General features: G+C 44.7%; 1 protein-coding gene across 6 annotated transcripts in view; it reads left to right on the top strand.

Annotated features, from left to right (window-relative positions):
• The window catches only part of ephb2b (eph receptor B2b), a 111,242-nt gene extending 95,176 nt beyond the window's left edge, over nucleotides 1–16,066 (top strand). For 4 of the 6 annotated variants that reach the window (XM_049022134.1, XM_049022135.1, XM_049022138.1 and 1 more), the window contains exons 10-16: nucleotides 1,276–1,398; nucleotides 1,968–2,215; nucleotides 6,704–6,919; nucleotides 7,327–7,476; nucleotides 11,232–11,425; nucleotides 14,042–14,197; nucleotides 15,422–16,066. In XM_049022134.1, coding sequence (XP_048878091.1) covers nucleotides 1,276–1,398; nucleotides 1,968–2,215; nucleotides 6,704–6,919; nucleotides 7,327–7,476; nucleotides 11,232–11,425; nucleotides 14,042–14,197; nucleotides 15,422–15,530 — 1,196 coding nt within the window. In that variant the 3' untranslated portion in view covers nucleotides 15,531–16,066. The remainder of the gene's footprint in view (nucleotides 1–1,275; nucleotides 1,399–1,967; nucleotides 2,216–6,703; nucleotides 6,920–7,326; nucleotides 7,477–11,231; nucleotides 11,426–14,041; nucleotides 14,198–15,421) is intronic. The other 2 variants (XM_049022136.1, XM_049022137.1) reach the window with 1 other exon arrangement.
• The last annotated feature ends 260 nt before the right edge of the window (nucleotides 16,067–16,326 follow it).

The raw sequence follows: 16,326 nt of genomic DNA on the forward strand, positions 1-16,326 counted from the left end.
CGGTTTAATCCCACAGTGCTGCTGCTTCTTGGCCACTCAGTCTGTGGCTCTGGATCGTAGCCCATTTCCCGGGTCATGCAGACGCTACCAGTTGAGTTCAGTTGCCGCCCTTGAGGATAGTGCTTCTCAAGTCCTGTCACCAGGTCATCTCTAGGGGAACAGCGATGCCAGAGTTGCTCCCTAAATAGGAAAAACATGCTGAACAAGCGGTTAACGCTCTGCATGGCAACTCCTGTCCCCAGACTGAACCTCAGCATATCTGCCCAGGGAGAAACGGTGCTTATACATATTCACTAGCAGCAGAAACTGTCACTTGTTTCTCTTTGTGTATCATCTTGATTATTGTTATGGACCAGTGTGAATCTCCATGTCTGCCAATCATCTGGGGCGAAGATGCACCCCAGACCACCCCTGCTTATGAATATTCATGAGCGGCGACAAAAAAACGGGAGGGGAGCCCGCTGAGCCGAGAGCTTGTCACTTAGGTAGATCTGTAACTGCGTTCTCGAAGCTTCTTTTCAACAACATTAGTCGAGGCATTTGACTCATAGGCTTGTTTGCTTGTTTCTTTTCTCAATGTCTGTTAATCATGGGTCTGCTGGACCTGACCGCAAAGGCCAACCGTCGCTCAGATACGTCTGTACTTATATACTGCATGTAGAGGCCAAAGAAATGGACCTGAGACCTGCTGTTCCCTAGTTCTTCCAAAGCCCACCCTAAGTCAATGTACTTGTCTGCCAGGCTTAAGAGAGACAATTTATTTCTCAGACCAGGCCTGAATGATAAGGGCAGTGATAAGCCATTAAAAACTCTTCTCCCACTGTCTGAACTCCCTCTGTCTGGCAGAGACTCACACAGTAAGCTTACCATCCCTGGGACGTTTAGCAAGCAAGTGCAGTAAGCTCACCCAAGGCTGCTTATCTGTCCGTCACCGGCAGCTGCAGCATTTTAATCCTGACTCTTAGGTGTGCTTTACCTTGGACCATGTCAGTAGTATCGGGGATTCACCTTTCCCACAATGCACCTCAGCAAAGTCCCACACATTTCCACGGTTCATATGAAGTAGTAGTTGTTGCTGGCTCAGTGAGTCACACCAGATAATTTCTGAATTCGGTTCAGCTTTTGTGTTGGGTCAAAGCGAAGTTCAAACACACAGAGCCTCAACAGAAAATTGCACAACTTCCCTGACGTCATTCTCTTCCTTCATCTCCATTCTTTGCACCGTTTCCTATTTGAGGAATTGCCTGTATTGTAGCTGCATGTCCTTCTTCCAAGTGACTCCAGGAATGAAGATCTATATAGATCCGTTTACATATGAAGACCCCAACGAAGCTGTGAGAGAGTTTGCCAAGGAAATTGATATATCCTGCGTGAAGATTGAGCAAGTTATTGGAGCAGGTAATCGGACACCCAGTCGAGCGTAGTCCCAACATCAGAAATGGACTTAAACAATTATCAATAGTTTTGAGAATATATTATAATAACAAACCAATTAGTATTGTTCACTTTTCTTACTGGGACATAAATGCCATTGATGGAGGAGATGAAGTTCACACATTATGCAGATGAGACAACTAGGATAATGAATTCTGAAGTTTTGAAATAAATTGTGGTAAAGAGGTAGATGTTGGTTTGAACACAGTCACAGCAACCTAACCATGCCATCAGCAGGTTGGAGTAAAGGTGTCTTGGTCTGACACGTCTTTCCAGGGTCACCAACTCTCATGCATCTGGTGTGACACTCACACGTTCAGACTCTCACACTCACGTAAGAAATCTTAAGGCAAGTTCCATTACAAACCTAAAATTAGTTATATGAAAAGCATTGTGGGTAGTTTGCAAACCCTACAGACTATTTACAAGGTAATAGAACTGTTACATACATGTAAATGTGTGTGCAGACTTGTCTCAAATTAAAAATCTCACTCGAACCAGCTGACCAAAGTTGGTGACTCTGTCTTTCCTAGGGGAGTTTGGAGAGGTCTGCAGTGGGAATTTGAAGATGCCGAACAAGAGGGAGATGGTGGTGGCAATCAAGACCCTGAAGTCGGGCTACACGGAGAAGCAGCGCCGTGACTTCCTGAGTGAGGCCAGCATCATGGGCCAGTTCGACCACCCTAATGTCATCCGCCTGGAAGGTGTGGTCACTAAGAGTAGCCCGGTCATGATTATCACAGAGTTCATGGAGAACGGCTCACTGGACTCCTTCCTCAGGGTGAGTGGGGTGGCCTCTTCTTCTGCTCTGTCTTATTTACTTTGTAACGTTGAGAAACCCCAGTGCATCATGGTCACGCCATGGCTTAGTAGTTGTAATGAAATTTTCATGAACCATTTGCTGTGTTTTTTGACCCCACTAGATGGTGCTCTTGGTTTGCTTTGGGGCATGCATTGAGCCCTTTTTTAACCAAAGGGTGAATTTCAATACCAAGAATGCAAAGACCGTACTTATGATCTTGGCAAGACCGGTTTGGCTAACTTGCCTTCTAAGAACTAACTTTTGGTGTAATGAATCATGGGATTGGTCTCGTTTGACGAGGATGCAGCCGGAGTATCCTTGATATTTGGAGCAGAGCAAGACCATCATCTAGGGATTTTTATTGTATTCTTGTACTTGTGTCCTTAGTATTGGAACTGGTCTTCAGCAATGGAAGATGACATAAAACTGGTACACAAGAACACAAATATTTTCATATGCATATTGAGATTCACTCAGAGAGCACCATCTAGTGGGGTCAGAAAATACAGCAAATGGTTCATGAAGCTTCACTTAGCCATCACTACTTAGCAGGTAGCCTGCTTCAACTTCATTGTTGGATTTTGCCCATTAGCAGACTCCTCTCTAAGCTAAGGCCTCCATTGTAAATGGGGCTTTCTATCTGACCCATGCTGTATTAATAAACGCACATCTTTACATTTTCAGCACTATCCTTAGTAGAGTGTTACTTTATTGATGCTGAGTTTTGCATTGAAGTGGGAATTCTTAAACCAGGGACCTTCAAATGAAAACAGACCAGAACTAGGGACCCCATACAGGGTTGGTGGAGGATTACTGACATGAGTATTTCTTACTCTGAAGGGGGGGGGGGCATGAACGTGAGTGCTTTTCACAATGTGTGAAATACCGACATTCCGTAAATTTACATCTCTGTGGACTCCCTCCCGTGGCTCTCCGGACCCCAGACTGAAAACTGCTTTAGAGCTATCGCTTACTGTGCCCCCCCAAAAATGGACAAACGCCAGCTCTCCCGTAGTCCTGTCTCTCTCTGCTTTCCTTCTTCATTACAGGTGCACACTCTCTGACCCCCAGACCCCAAAGCTCAGAACCAGATGAAGAATGATTACAAACTCGTTTTGCATTGTATCACTAAAATGATTCATTATTCAAATTCAAAAGTAAAATGAAGCATCTATCTCATCAAGATGTCATTTTCCACGGTTTGTCATCTTGTTACCTCACACGATTTGTCCTGAAAAGGTAGCCAAGCCAGCCCACAAACACCATTCCTGAATTTTCCCTCCAGAGTTGATTTGGCAACTTCCAGATTAATTTCTTCTTTTATATATCAAGTGCAGGCATTATCAGGTGCTCCATAAACAAAAGCAAGTCATTCTACCTCGCGATGAACTACAGTACCATAACCACCATGGAGATGATCAATAATCACCCAGTGGAATATTTAATAGGTTTTTTTTTTTAGTTTTTTTTTCTTCTGCAGGCAGTTTCTGAGCTGCACTGCGGCTAAAGACCTTTTACACCGTGAAAGACACTGAGGACAGCTAGAAAAAAAATAAAACGTGATTCCGATGAATAAACAGGCCCTGGGGAGGGTGGGGGGGGCGGTGTGAGGCCTTAACCTGTCCCGTGTATGGCATGCATTATCATGCGATGCACAGAGACAAGGATTAGGAGCCATTAAAGATGTATGCTTTTGCATGATGTCACAGGTGCACATTTTTCAGTTTATTCATTATGTTAATGCATCATAATCTCATGTATTATTCATGACGTCCTCGATGACATGCCAGCAACTGGCAGATAGGCCCCCACCCGGCCGTCTCCCCACTCACGCCTCCACCTCCCTCCATTTTCCTCACTTTCTCTTCGTTCAGTTTCAAATCATTACACATGGGAAAAAAATTTGCCTCCCCAAAAGTCGGAGATGGCAGTAATATTTACATTCCTCCATAAATGAAACTGCACGTGACAGTGGAATTTTAATAGCAGAAACATTTTAATAGGAGGGGAGCATCATGGAGTCATTGCCATTAATTGGCTTCACTGCACTTTTGAAGTGCAAAAGAAAAGACATTTTTTTATTGAAATTTCTGAAACGCCTGGTCTTGAATAACAATTGATTCCCCCCCCCCCCCCCATCAGTTTTGTTTTGATCAGAAAAACTGCGTTCCCCAAGACTTCAATATTTTTTTGGAAGGAAAAAAAAAGGTATTTTAAGAAAAATCCATGTTTCACAGCAGTGTGTCACAGCTCTGTGAATGATAAACCCACCATAAACAATACCTTTATTCTCAATTGCCTGTCATTTCGTATGTCATCCTGTCAAATGTAGACTGCGTTTTGTTTTTTTTTTTCCCCCACTGGTGAATTAAAGATGTTTTTTTTGTTCCTTGTCTGTGCAAATAGTCAGTGGTCCTATGATCAGATGGATATGTTCCAGAGTGCTAATGTAATATCCTCTGACAGAGCAGGGAAGGCGCCATCAGAGGAATAAGCGGTTTTACTGTCTGTATGATTTGTTGAGGGGGAGTTTGTAATCCAGTGAGAAAAAGTGTGAAGGTTGGAAAATCCACTTCCATTCCCTTGACTTTTGTGTAGCTGTTTTCCAGTGTTAATGCCCTGATCTGTCTCAAAGGCGTCCAGAGCGATTTGCCCACTAGCCTCGCTGATGGCTGTCTCCCCTGGCTGGAGCCCCTGAATATTGTCGGTTCTCTTTAAAACTTCACAGTGTCCATCTCCATGGGTTGTGTGCCGTGAGCTTTTAGAGAGTTTCAGACACGGTGATAGATGATAAAATATATAGAGAAACCTGAAGTCGAAAATATATAGTTTCCCTCTGGGATAAAATTAAACAAAGACAGGAAAAAAATTGAGCACTTGGAGGGAAAAACACAGAGAGACACACTCATTCCTGTCAGCATTTTCCTTTTACTGATGTTGGAGAAAAGAGATTTGTTTTCCTTCCACTTCAGCCTTGTGGAAGGTTCCGTTTCAGCTCTGTGTCCTTCTGGCTTCCCCAAACTTGTGGCGTGTAATGAAAGCAAAGAAAAAAATGGCGGGAAAACATAGAGTGTAAACTCCTCATGACCTACGGAGTAACGGCCGGCCGGTTCTGCTGTGTCTGCACGTAGCAAGCAGGGCAGCGGATTGATCGAGGCCGGCAGAACAACGTGAGGGTGAGATGGGGGGAGCAAAAAACAGCTTCATCAAATAGTAATAGGCTTAGCTTGAGAAATAAGTGGCAGAGTGGTAATGAAGCTAAGCCCCTGGTCCTGGCAATACATGGTGACCATGGCATGGAGCCTCAATGACGCCTCACGATTGGCTGAAACCCACGTCAGCAAAAGCGTGAGCATGCATTTTCTGAACAATAATTGGCTAGGTTTCTTTTTGTCTCCAGTTCCTGGAGTGTATTTGTGTGTGGGGGGGGATGTTTGAGCGTCATGAATAATGGATAGGGTTTCTTTGCGGCAGGGGATTGGGGATGGAGGACAGTGAGCTAGACAACGTGGTGCGAAACCTCTTCGCCTGTTAATGAGGGTGCTCTTTGGGGAGGGGGTGCGAGATGGGGAGGCAGGGAGAATGGCTGAATCGCGTACGGATTTGTGTACCACAGCAACTGAGTGCGATTATGGCAGAAAGAGCCAAGGTTTGGTGTTGCCGTAGCTCCTGGTGTCCGGATGAGGGTCTGGGAATACAGGGGAAGGACTCAGGTAGACGTGACTGGAAGTCGGCAGAAGGAGCCCAGGAAAGTTGACATGTTACTTATTCACACCGACAGTGGTTGGAGCATCTCAGAAATGGCATCATGCTATTCACAGCTACTGACAGTGGTTGAGACATACCAGGAAATTGCAGTTACTGCTGTCAGTAGTAGGACACTCATGTAATGCTATCATGCTATTCTGAGATACTGATAGAGCTACTAGCAGCACAGGCATACTAGCATGCTACTCACAGATAATTATATAGCTACTAGCAGTACTTGAATGCTAGCAAGCTACTCACAGATATTGACAGAGCTACCAGCAGCACAGGAATGCTAGCATGCTACTCACAGATATTATATAGCAGTACAGGAATGCTAGAATGCTACTCACAAATACTGACAGATACTTTGAACAACTCATGAATGCCAACACGGTATTCACAGCAATTGACAGTGCTGCAAACAGCCCAGAAATGCTAACATTCTATTTGCAGCAACTGACAGAGTTGTAGACAGCCCAGGAATCGAGGAATGTTAACACGCTATTCGCAGCAACTGACAGAATTGTAAACGGCCCAGGAATGCTAACATGCTATTTGCAGCTTCTAACAGAACTACAAACAGCCCAGGAATGCCAACATTCTACCAAATACTGACCGAACTGAAAACAGCCCAGGAATGTTAATATATTATTTGCAGATACATCCAAAATAACAGCAAACTGAGAAAGCTAACATGGTCGCTTTGCTTTCCTCCAGCAAAACGATGGGCAGTTCACAGTGATCCAGCTGGTGGGCATGCTACGGGGCATCGCCTCGGGCATGAAGTACCTGTCTGATATGAACTACGTCCACCGGGACCTGGCCGCCCGCAACATCCTGGTCAACAGCAACCTGGTGTGCAAGGTGTCCGATTTCGGGCTGTCTCGCTTTTTGGAGGACGACACTTCGGACCCCACCTACACCAGCGCTCTGGTGAGCATCCACATTCATTAGCACATCATGAGCAGTGTATAGTATGTTAGAAATGGCTGTACCTTCTCAATTTCGCAAAATGTGCAAATTACGTGTATGTTTAGTGCTCTTTTTAATTTGATCTACAAGTCTGTAAAGTGATTAACAATAGCAATTGACTTTGGATGAAGCTATCGGCTAAATTTACAACGTGAACTATCGTACCTCTTGGTCGTCATGCATGCGTTCTCATGCTGTCACAGGTGGCCTTTCACATTTTAGGGAATGGGCTGTATCACTTGTACTGTGACTACACACCAGGGATGGTTCCCCGAGCTGCTCGTGCCTCATATCACACATGAAACATTAGGAGTTAGTGCTACTCGTTATCCTATTTTTCTTGAGTTTGCTTCCTTTTTCATTCCCAGGGGGGGAAGATCCCTATTCGATGGACTGCACCCGAAGCAATCCAGTACAGGAAGTTTACATCAGCCAGTGATGTCTGGAGCTACGGCATCGTCATGTGGGAAGTCATGTCATATGGGGAGCGGCCTTACTGGGACATGACCAATCAGGACGTGAGTATATAAGGCTGGAAGTATTTCGTCCTCTATAAGTCTCATTCAGAATTCCATGCTTTTTTAATGTTCTGTTTCCAGGTATATTGTACTGATTAAAAATGCACTGCAACTGATATCCCTCCTGGCGAGAGTGGTCCCCCTAGTGGTTAGGTTCCTCGATGGCCGCCTTCTGCAAAGGTAGTCTCAAGAAAAATATTTTTGAGAACTTAAGCATAACAGTGCAGCATGAGTGACTTTGCCATTCTGGATTTGCATCGGATTTGCTGGCTTAGGAGGGAGGGTGTATTTTAGGTAGAAAGACACGCTGATGTAGATCGACGGTTCAGTCAGCACCCTGCTGTAGCCCCCGGCTCGCGTTTCCAAAGGAGTGTGTTCCTTTCTGAAGGAAATAGCCTGTGCTAACACTTAAAGCATCTCAAGAGCTCCCCGCTTGCCATTGCTGATCAAAGCAAACAGTACGCACTTCTCCGCTAAGTGTTTGCCAAGTCCTGAAAGGCCAGCGGATTTGGATAGTGGGGGGGTTGGTTCCTTGAAACAACAACAGGGGGCATTTTTCTGGCTCGGGTGAGGAGTGCAGTGGTGAATAAAGTCTGAGATTAAGGTACACACCCATAAGACCACCGTAGATCTCTCCTCGGCTGATAGTACGCCAGCTAGGTGCCTTTGAGGATGGAAGAGGCCTCAGATTGGGCTGCGCACTCTTTCTCAGTCTGTCCGGAGGGTTTGACGCTCCAGTTGCAGTCAGCTTGGCGTGTGAGACTTAGAGAGATGGAGTCCAGTACCACAGGATTTGTCCAGGCCTTCAGCTCGACATAATTTTTTTTTTTAATTGCCTAAATTACTACAGTGGAACTAAGATCTTTAAACCAAATAGTGTAAAGTTTTAGGGTACTTCAGGTGTGCTTGCTTTGCCTTCCACTGAAGCCACAAGTTTTAAACTTTTTGTTAAACAAGCCGCCATTCAAAGCAAGGTAGAAAAAATGGAACTGGGAGGAAATGATCTGGGTCCAGTGGAGTGGTGTGCTCTGGGACGTGAATGAAAAGCAGTGTCTGTAATATTATATTCATTATTTTCACTCGCCCAGCAGATGATGATATTGAAAGTGATTTACACATGCTTACAGTTCACATTTACGCAGCTGGGTGTTCCTATTTAGGGATTTTTTCATTTAAATACTTTCTCATGGGCAAAAGAAAAGTGCAAGAGCAGGGTCCCTCCCAGGTCGTTAAGACCATGTGGAGTTCTTAACTGCTACATGAGGCAAAGTTGGGGGATTCATAGAGTTATGGGCAGGCCAGTATGCTGGTTGGTTTAAACCTGAGAGCTGGTTGGTTTAAACCTGTATTTGGATATCCAGGCAAGCCAGCTTCCAATGGGAAGCCTCCCTCTGCATTATTCCCCGCCCATTCCTCCTCGTGCTAATTACAAGGGTCCCGTAAATCATTCCCCTGGCCCTTCTAATGCTAGGCTTTCCATTGGCTACATTTTATTTATGGCAGGATTACCATTCATGCCTCCTAATGAAAAACACACCTGTGAAAGCTGGCTGTAAATCGTAGTTTGATGCTTCTTTCTCTTCATACTGAGTTTTCATAACTATTTATTGAAAGTATTAATGTTCCCTACCCATGTTACCTCAATTCTGCCTCCAGGCTCTCTTTACCAGGTTCGTTAAATGTATGGAATTTCGCATGCGAATTCTGTGGATTCGAGGGACCAAGAGCTTCCTCTTATATTGCTTCATCATCACTTGCCTCCACCCCCGCTAAAAATCTGTGCTTTTTTTCCCCCCAAGACAAACACATTCATGCAACTTTGTAGCTGACCCTTACCCTCCCTCAGCTTGCGGGGTGTGTGGACACCACACATAGCCAGACCATGCTTTTTCACTCTAAAATAGAGGGTTGCAGACCTCCATTTGTCAACAGGAACGTTTGCCCCTCCCAGTGGAACGCTCGCACCCTCAATCAGAGATCTTTTTTCATGGACTGGGCTGAAAGACAACTGCACGAGTGAAAGAAGTGCAGCTGTAGAAACAGTAACGGTAATGGATGTACGTGAAAATGCGAATGCTAAGGGGATTGATACATGCTAGCGTCTCTTTAATTTGTACGCATTCTCATCCAGAGCTCAGGCACGGTCGGTACGGACTAATCTCTGGCAGCCGTGCCATGATCACCTTCTGCTCGCCAAAAAGCACAGAGAGGCTGGATGAGGCAGCCAGAGGCCCGTGTTAGAACAGACATCTGGGGAGCCGTTACCATAGCGTGTTAGCGGAGTAGCCGGATGACTTCCCATATGGTTTTGTAGCCACGGATGTATGTCTTTGTTTTTTAAACTGCCTCACAGGGTTGCTCTTCTAACTGTTTTTCTGAATAGTTTTCTGAATATTTGCAAAGTAGAGGCTAAGACTTTTGTATGGTTATTTAAGAAGTTCTATGTGTAAAGTAAGAAACTGAACAGAGGTGGATAGTTCAGGTCCAGAGAGTAAAAATCAAGACCAAGATTTTGTTTCAACTAACCAATCAGTTGAGTGATTTTTTTATGCTCAACTGGTTGGTTGAAACAAAATCTTGGTCTGGATTTTTACTTTCTGGACCTGAATTGAACAAATTGTCTTGATTAATTTACACGGCTCTGTAGGACTCCCCTGTGACTTACTGTGTGATCCACGTCGTACCAGTGGAGGACATCAAGTGGTCCCATTCTGGTATGAATGTGAGAGCACAGTTGCCTGGTCTCCGCAAACTCAGCTTTTAGTGGCACAGTGTGAAGATCCAGAGCAATCTTTGACGGATGTATCAACAGCCACATTTAGCCACACCTTGCTTTCTCAAATGCATATTTTCCATTCGCTTATGAGATGACTAAATCAACACTGAGTTCCACCTGCCTGCCAATGTTGCTTAGTAGCAAAATAATATTGTTTTTAACCATCTCTCCTATTTGACTATCCCTGCCGGCCCCTGGAGGATGGACTCCCCCTTTGAGTCTGGTTAGGGTCAGGGCTTCCTCTGCTGCCCCCTGGAGGATGGGCTCCCCCTTTGAGTCTGGTCCCTCCCAAAGTTTCTTCCTTCTTGGGAGTTTTTCCTTGCCACTGTCGCCTTTGGCTTGCTCACTGGGGGCTTTGGGTGCGGATGCTGTAAAGCGCTTTGAGACGATGTTATGTCGTGATACTGCGCTATACAAAAATAAATTTGTTTGTTTTTTTGTTTGTATTTTGTCTTTAATAATTGCAAAACCCAGGGCCCACACAATGAAACGACCTTTATCTTCAGGCAACAGTCTTGGATTGTTGTGTCCATGAGGGATGAGCAAGGGGGCCTAGTGATTTATTTTTGGGGGCTGGGGAGGGATGCATGCAAGTGAGAGAGTGACACCAAAACTGTGGCTCAAGGACGAAAAAATATAGATCAAGCACCTGAAGGAGAGAGTTGAATCAGTCAACATGAGAATAGACTGAGGCACATCCGACCATAGGAGGGCCAGTAGATGCACCAGTATGCCGTTGTAGGCGGCGGATATGGGAGATCTGAGTCTGTGCGATACAGTGCTGGCTTCATACCAGCTTTATACGACATAACCTCCCCTAGGCATGACCAGTCACGATAGCCTATAGCACTTGGACATACTGTAGCTAGACCTTGATTTTGTCCAATGGGAATCTTCTCTGTTTCTCCCAATTCCTTACCCCTTACCCCCCTTGTAGTCCCTGGTAGAGACCACTAGGCTTCTGTATGTTCCCCTACAGGTGATCAATGCTATCGAGCAAGACTACCGACTGCCCCCGCCAATGGACTGCCCCAGCGCGCTGCACCAGCTCATGCTGGATTGCTGGCAGAAGGACCGCAACAACCGGCCCAAATTTGGCCAGATCGTCAACACGCTGGACAAGATGATCCGCAACCCCAACAGCCTGAAGGCCACGACGCCGCTGTCCTCTAGGTAGGGGCCCGGGGGAGGTGTCACTAGCTCACGCAGAGATGTGTAGGAGGGAATGGAAGAAAAGGAAAGATAATGGGGTGGTTTCATCTTCCAGTAGAGTAGAGTCTGGATGCTTTTAGAAGCATAAATCATCAAGCACAAAATTGCATAATTTGTTTGTGGTGGGCATGCAGTGCAGAGCGTCAGTAAATCACCACCTTCCTGCTGGAGGTGAATGAATTCTTGGTAAACTGAGCCAAGCCCACACAAGACCCCTGCAGCTGAATGTCACATATTGGTATCATTTAAATACCTGTAAAGAACAAGTGATTCTTTGGTCATATTTTTCCCCATTGGTGGATAGCTACAGTAAGATTATAAAACCGCATGCAGTTTTTTGTTGTTGTATTGTCCTTTCTTAGACTGGTGTGGCATCACTGTTTTGCCTGTTGTTCGACAGCTTGGGGGTTCTAATGAAATGATGTCGAGTCTCAGCTCGGCTGTCACCAGCTGAAGCTTATCTTGTGCCCTCCATCCCCCTGCTAAAATTATTTCTTGGCTGGCTGTGCCAGTGATGTGCCGTCACGTACCCCTTCAAAAAAAAGCACGGGGATGGAAGGGGCATGAGAGTGGTGGTGAGACAGCACGGCATTGTGGGAATAGCTCAACATCCTGAGAAACCCACCGTGATCAAGAGGTTCCTGCAAAGCAGACAGCACACACAATTGTCTTTTGGGGGGGTAGGCTGCCATGGTATCCTCACAACTTACTTTATCATTAAACTAACTGTTATCTGCCCACTATATAACATAGCTGTTCCACATGCCATTGACACTTTTCAGGGCCTGCGCTCGCCTCAATTAACACACGTTTCTCTAAGTGGAAAAAAACAAACAGTCCTTTTTAAATGCGTGTATTTTCTGCTGTTTGTTTCAAGGACGTATGCTTCTCGTTACACCAAACATACTCAGACTGGAAAAGTGGTCACCATCCAGCTTAATTTGTGTTTTTCCTGTGAGGTCCAATGCTTAGCTGAAATAGCAGTGTAATTTTTTAAAGTTTATCTGTGCCGTACATTTTGTTTCATGTTTCCTTTGGCAACGGGTGGGTATGTAAATAAGACCCTTCTTTTTTTTGTCGTCCCAAAACATCGGCGACTTGGACGGTCTCCTGGGGCCAGTCGTAATTCAAAGCAGTTGTACAAATTCAAAAACAGTGCAAGGTTAAGTGAGATTTCTTCCCAAGATGAGTTCATGTAAATATGCAGTACATATGAAACATACAGATTTTTAAGATAATGCCTTAATGGCTTGCTTTTATGGAGCTGACAATTAAAACAGACGTAGACAGTCTTTGCGAAAAGGCAAAGGAGAGACAGCTTGTCACGTGCAATAATAGTAACGTAAGAACGTGTCTTGGTGGAAATCACATACGCGCTGGTCTGCCTGTCTTTAATTTACCTTGAATTAAACAGATAATCATACGGTACAACACATACAAAAATGCTAAAGTTTGCCATATGATGATCTACTGGGTAGCTGTCAAGGACACTATGGAGATGCTGATGTCGCCTTTTCAACCATCTAAGATGGCCAGAGAAGAAAGAGCTGTCACATTTATCTACATTTAATCTGTGGTATATTTTATGTAGAAGATGATGTGCTACTCTTTTCCGTCAGCCTGTCCTTGACAAGGAAGACAGACTGGGAGAGGCTGAAGGAAATTATTTGTCAAGTTCCTCAACCGGACCTAGTTAGCTGTGATTATTAGGTGCCGTCAAGTCGAGGTCAACTCTTGGAGACCATATAATGGCCATTTTTCCAGAATTTCTTCTGTCTGTGTCTACAGGCTGTTAATATAATCCATCTACTCTCAAAGAGAAGAAAACTGGCCTGAGCATCCTAAGCTAATCAGTGTTTGTGGTCAGAGGGGACATCGTGATAAGTATTCCACATTCTGTATCCCTCGACAAAGTAACATTCCACGTACTTCGTTTTTTTAGATGTGGGCCCTCAAGCCTTCATATCTCCTGATCCACTGTTTGTCTTGCCTCTTGGTTTTGATTCTCTGTTATATATGTCACAATAATCAGACCAGATGTTCTCCTTATTTTGGTATGCATGATGTCCTGATTTGTATTTCATGTGCCTTTTTGTTTGCTTTTTATTCTGGACTTGGAGAGGCCCCCAATGGTACACAAAATGATAAACACACAAAAAAATCCTGTGTAGCTCATGGAATGATGTTGCATGGTGGACACGTTTTATAGCCCAGCAGGAATCGTTCCTAGAAACCAATTTTTTTCTTTCCCTGATATGTTACCAGCCTGGTGACCCACCTTGCTGTAACAGTTTTGTCCCCAAACATGCTTCTCTCTCTCCGATCTGTAATTCTGCTCTGCCTGAAGTGTAACTTTGCTCTTCTTCACCACTGTCTTCCTCTGCTTCACGATTGTGTTCCTGTTTCACCACTTTGTTTCACCTCTGTTTTCCTCTACTTCACCTATTTATTCCTTTGTTTGATCTCTGTGTTCCTCATTTTCACCACGGCGCTCCTCTGTTTCACGTCTGTGTTCCCCCCATCTCACATCTCCGTTTTGCCGTCTCGCCACTTACTCTCATCCTCCCTTCTCCCCAGTGTCCACTTGCCCCTGCTGGACCGCAGTGTGCCAGACTTCTCCAGTTTCAGCACTGTGGACATTTGGCTGGATGCCATCAAGATGGGCCAGTATAAGGAGAATTTCGCCAACGCCAGCCTCAGCACCTTCGATGTGGTCTCGCGGATGACGATGGAGTAAGTGTCGCCCAGTGTGGGGAATTCTGGCAGGGCCAAGTTCAGTGTCTCTTCCAAACACCTAAATCGAGGACGACACCACAGATCTGAGGAATCTCGGGAATTTTTATTCTCCGCATTTACTGTGGTAGGAATCCAGCCCAGTTTTCGCTAATTTTTTCAGCTTTATATAAATATTACCATAGGCGTTTCCATTGTTGCATTTTTGGTGTGTGGATCAAAGCCAGATTTCTTCACACGGTTTCCAAGGAGAATTTCTATCAGCAGTTCCCTAACCTCTCAGTGCAACCCCGGCCATTGGATATCTTTATTATAGTTCACATCCAGTACAACCTGATTCAGAAGATTATGTGCTTTGAAATTAGTTGATTAAATTTTTTCAGATTATCTGGTGCTTTAATACAGCAGATATATGAGTGGGCTGCGGGCTGGTTGAGGAAAAGCGTGACAACTGTTAATCTGGATTATGGTTTAGCTTTTCATAGTCCAGAGTGCTTAGTGTGTGGGAAACTGTCATTCTATGCTGGGAACAGCCTGGAGGTGAAAGGTCATTGTAATAAAAATCACATTACGTAATTTTTTCCATTAAAACATTGATTCACAGAATCCTAAGGATACATGGGGCAGTGCGTGGCACTGCACTCCTTTCATGTAGTGTCGCCTCAGTGAGTCGAGAGACTGGCAATAAACGAATAAAAGCCAGTGTCGTTTCGGGGCCAAAATTCCCTGTGAGTTCTTAGAGAAATTTATGAACGAAAATGAAGACAAAGTACCAACTGTCACTCCCTCACTCTTTTGACAAGTCTTGAGTTACACTTTGGCTAGACAGTGTACCAACAGGCGGGGAAACATTCATTACCACAATTGTTTTGCAAACTTATTACTGACAAAATACTTATTGTTGAGCCTGTACATGTTTGCATTCTGATACTGGGAGATTGTCCCTCCCTCATTGTTACTAATGATATTTTCATAAGCGAGGTACATTGTAGTGTGCAAACAAAAGAAATGTGTTTGTTAATAATGGTGTTGTGCAATGTATCTGAGTGTGAGAGTAATATTGTTTGTAGATTAGTTTGGAATCTAACTAAGCTATTAAATCTTGATGCAGCGGCTTGACGGTTGGCGTGCGATCCAAGTGCTCGGCACAATGGGATTCTTTGTCAGCAGTGAATGTCGGCACCTGGCCGAAAAGGACTCATTCTTGCACAATTCTCTCCTCAGCGATATTCTGCGGGTGGGGGTGACGCTAGCGGGACACCAGAAGAAGATCCTGAACAGCGTCCAGATGATGCGAGCTCAGATGAACCAGATCCAGTCTGTGGAAGTCTGACCTACCGGAGAATGGCTGGAGGAGGGGGTGCATCTCGTGGGGTGTGTGTCGGGGGGGGGCGGTGGTTTGATAGACCTGGAGCCTGGTCTTCCTGCCAGATCTTCTTTTTTTCCACCAGCGACACCCCTCTTTCGCACCCCTGCCTCCTCCTCCCCCATAATGCTCCATGCCTCACTCATCCACCTCATCCACAGCTGAGAGGACAGGGGGCCTGAACAGCAGACCAACAATATCCAGGCTTCAAATCATGGGGCTTACAGGAGGTGGACCCAGCCCAGTATTCTTACCCCCATCTACTACAGACCCCCCCACCACTTTTTGTCTAGTTGACTTAATTTTTTTTTACTTTTGATTTTATTTCTTCTTTTTAAGGATTTTGTAAAAAAAAATGTTAAAAGAAATAGCTAAGAAAACACAAATCTATATGACTATAGATTGTATAATTATGTAAACAAAATGAACTGAACGATAAGGGTGCCCTTTAAAAGGGCAACAAGCAAAGCAGATGTGGAGTTTTTTTTTTTTTTTGGGGGGGGGGGGGGGGGGCAGATCTCTCAAACAACCTGAGATTTTTTTTTAAGTTTTCCTTTGTTGAAAATATGTAAATTAAGAGAAGCGTTGCATCCTCTGATGAAGAGAATCGATGACAAAAGGCGCTGAAAGAAATGGAACGGCTCTCTTATTAATGACACAGTAAATTGGAATCCATGAAACAGGTCCTCCTGCCATGATCCTCTTCTTTGAGTGAGCCTCGCCTCTTCGATCGGTACAAGGAACCTCATTGATATGGCGATTT

The sequence above is a fragment of the Brienomyrus brachyistius genome, chromosome 8, assembly GCF_023856365.1.
Source record: "Brienomyrus brachyistius isolate T26 chromosome 8, BBRACH_0.4, whole genome shotgun sequence".
In the NCBI taxonomy this organism is placed as follows: domain Eukaryota; kingdom Metazoa; phylum Chordata; class Actinopteri; order Osteoglossiformes; family Mormyridae; genus Brienomyrus; species Brienomyrus brachyistius.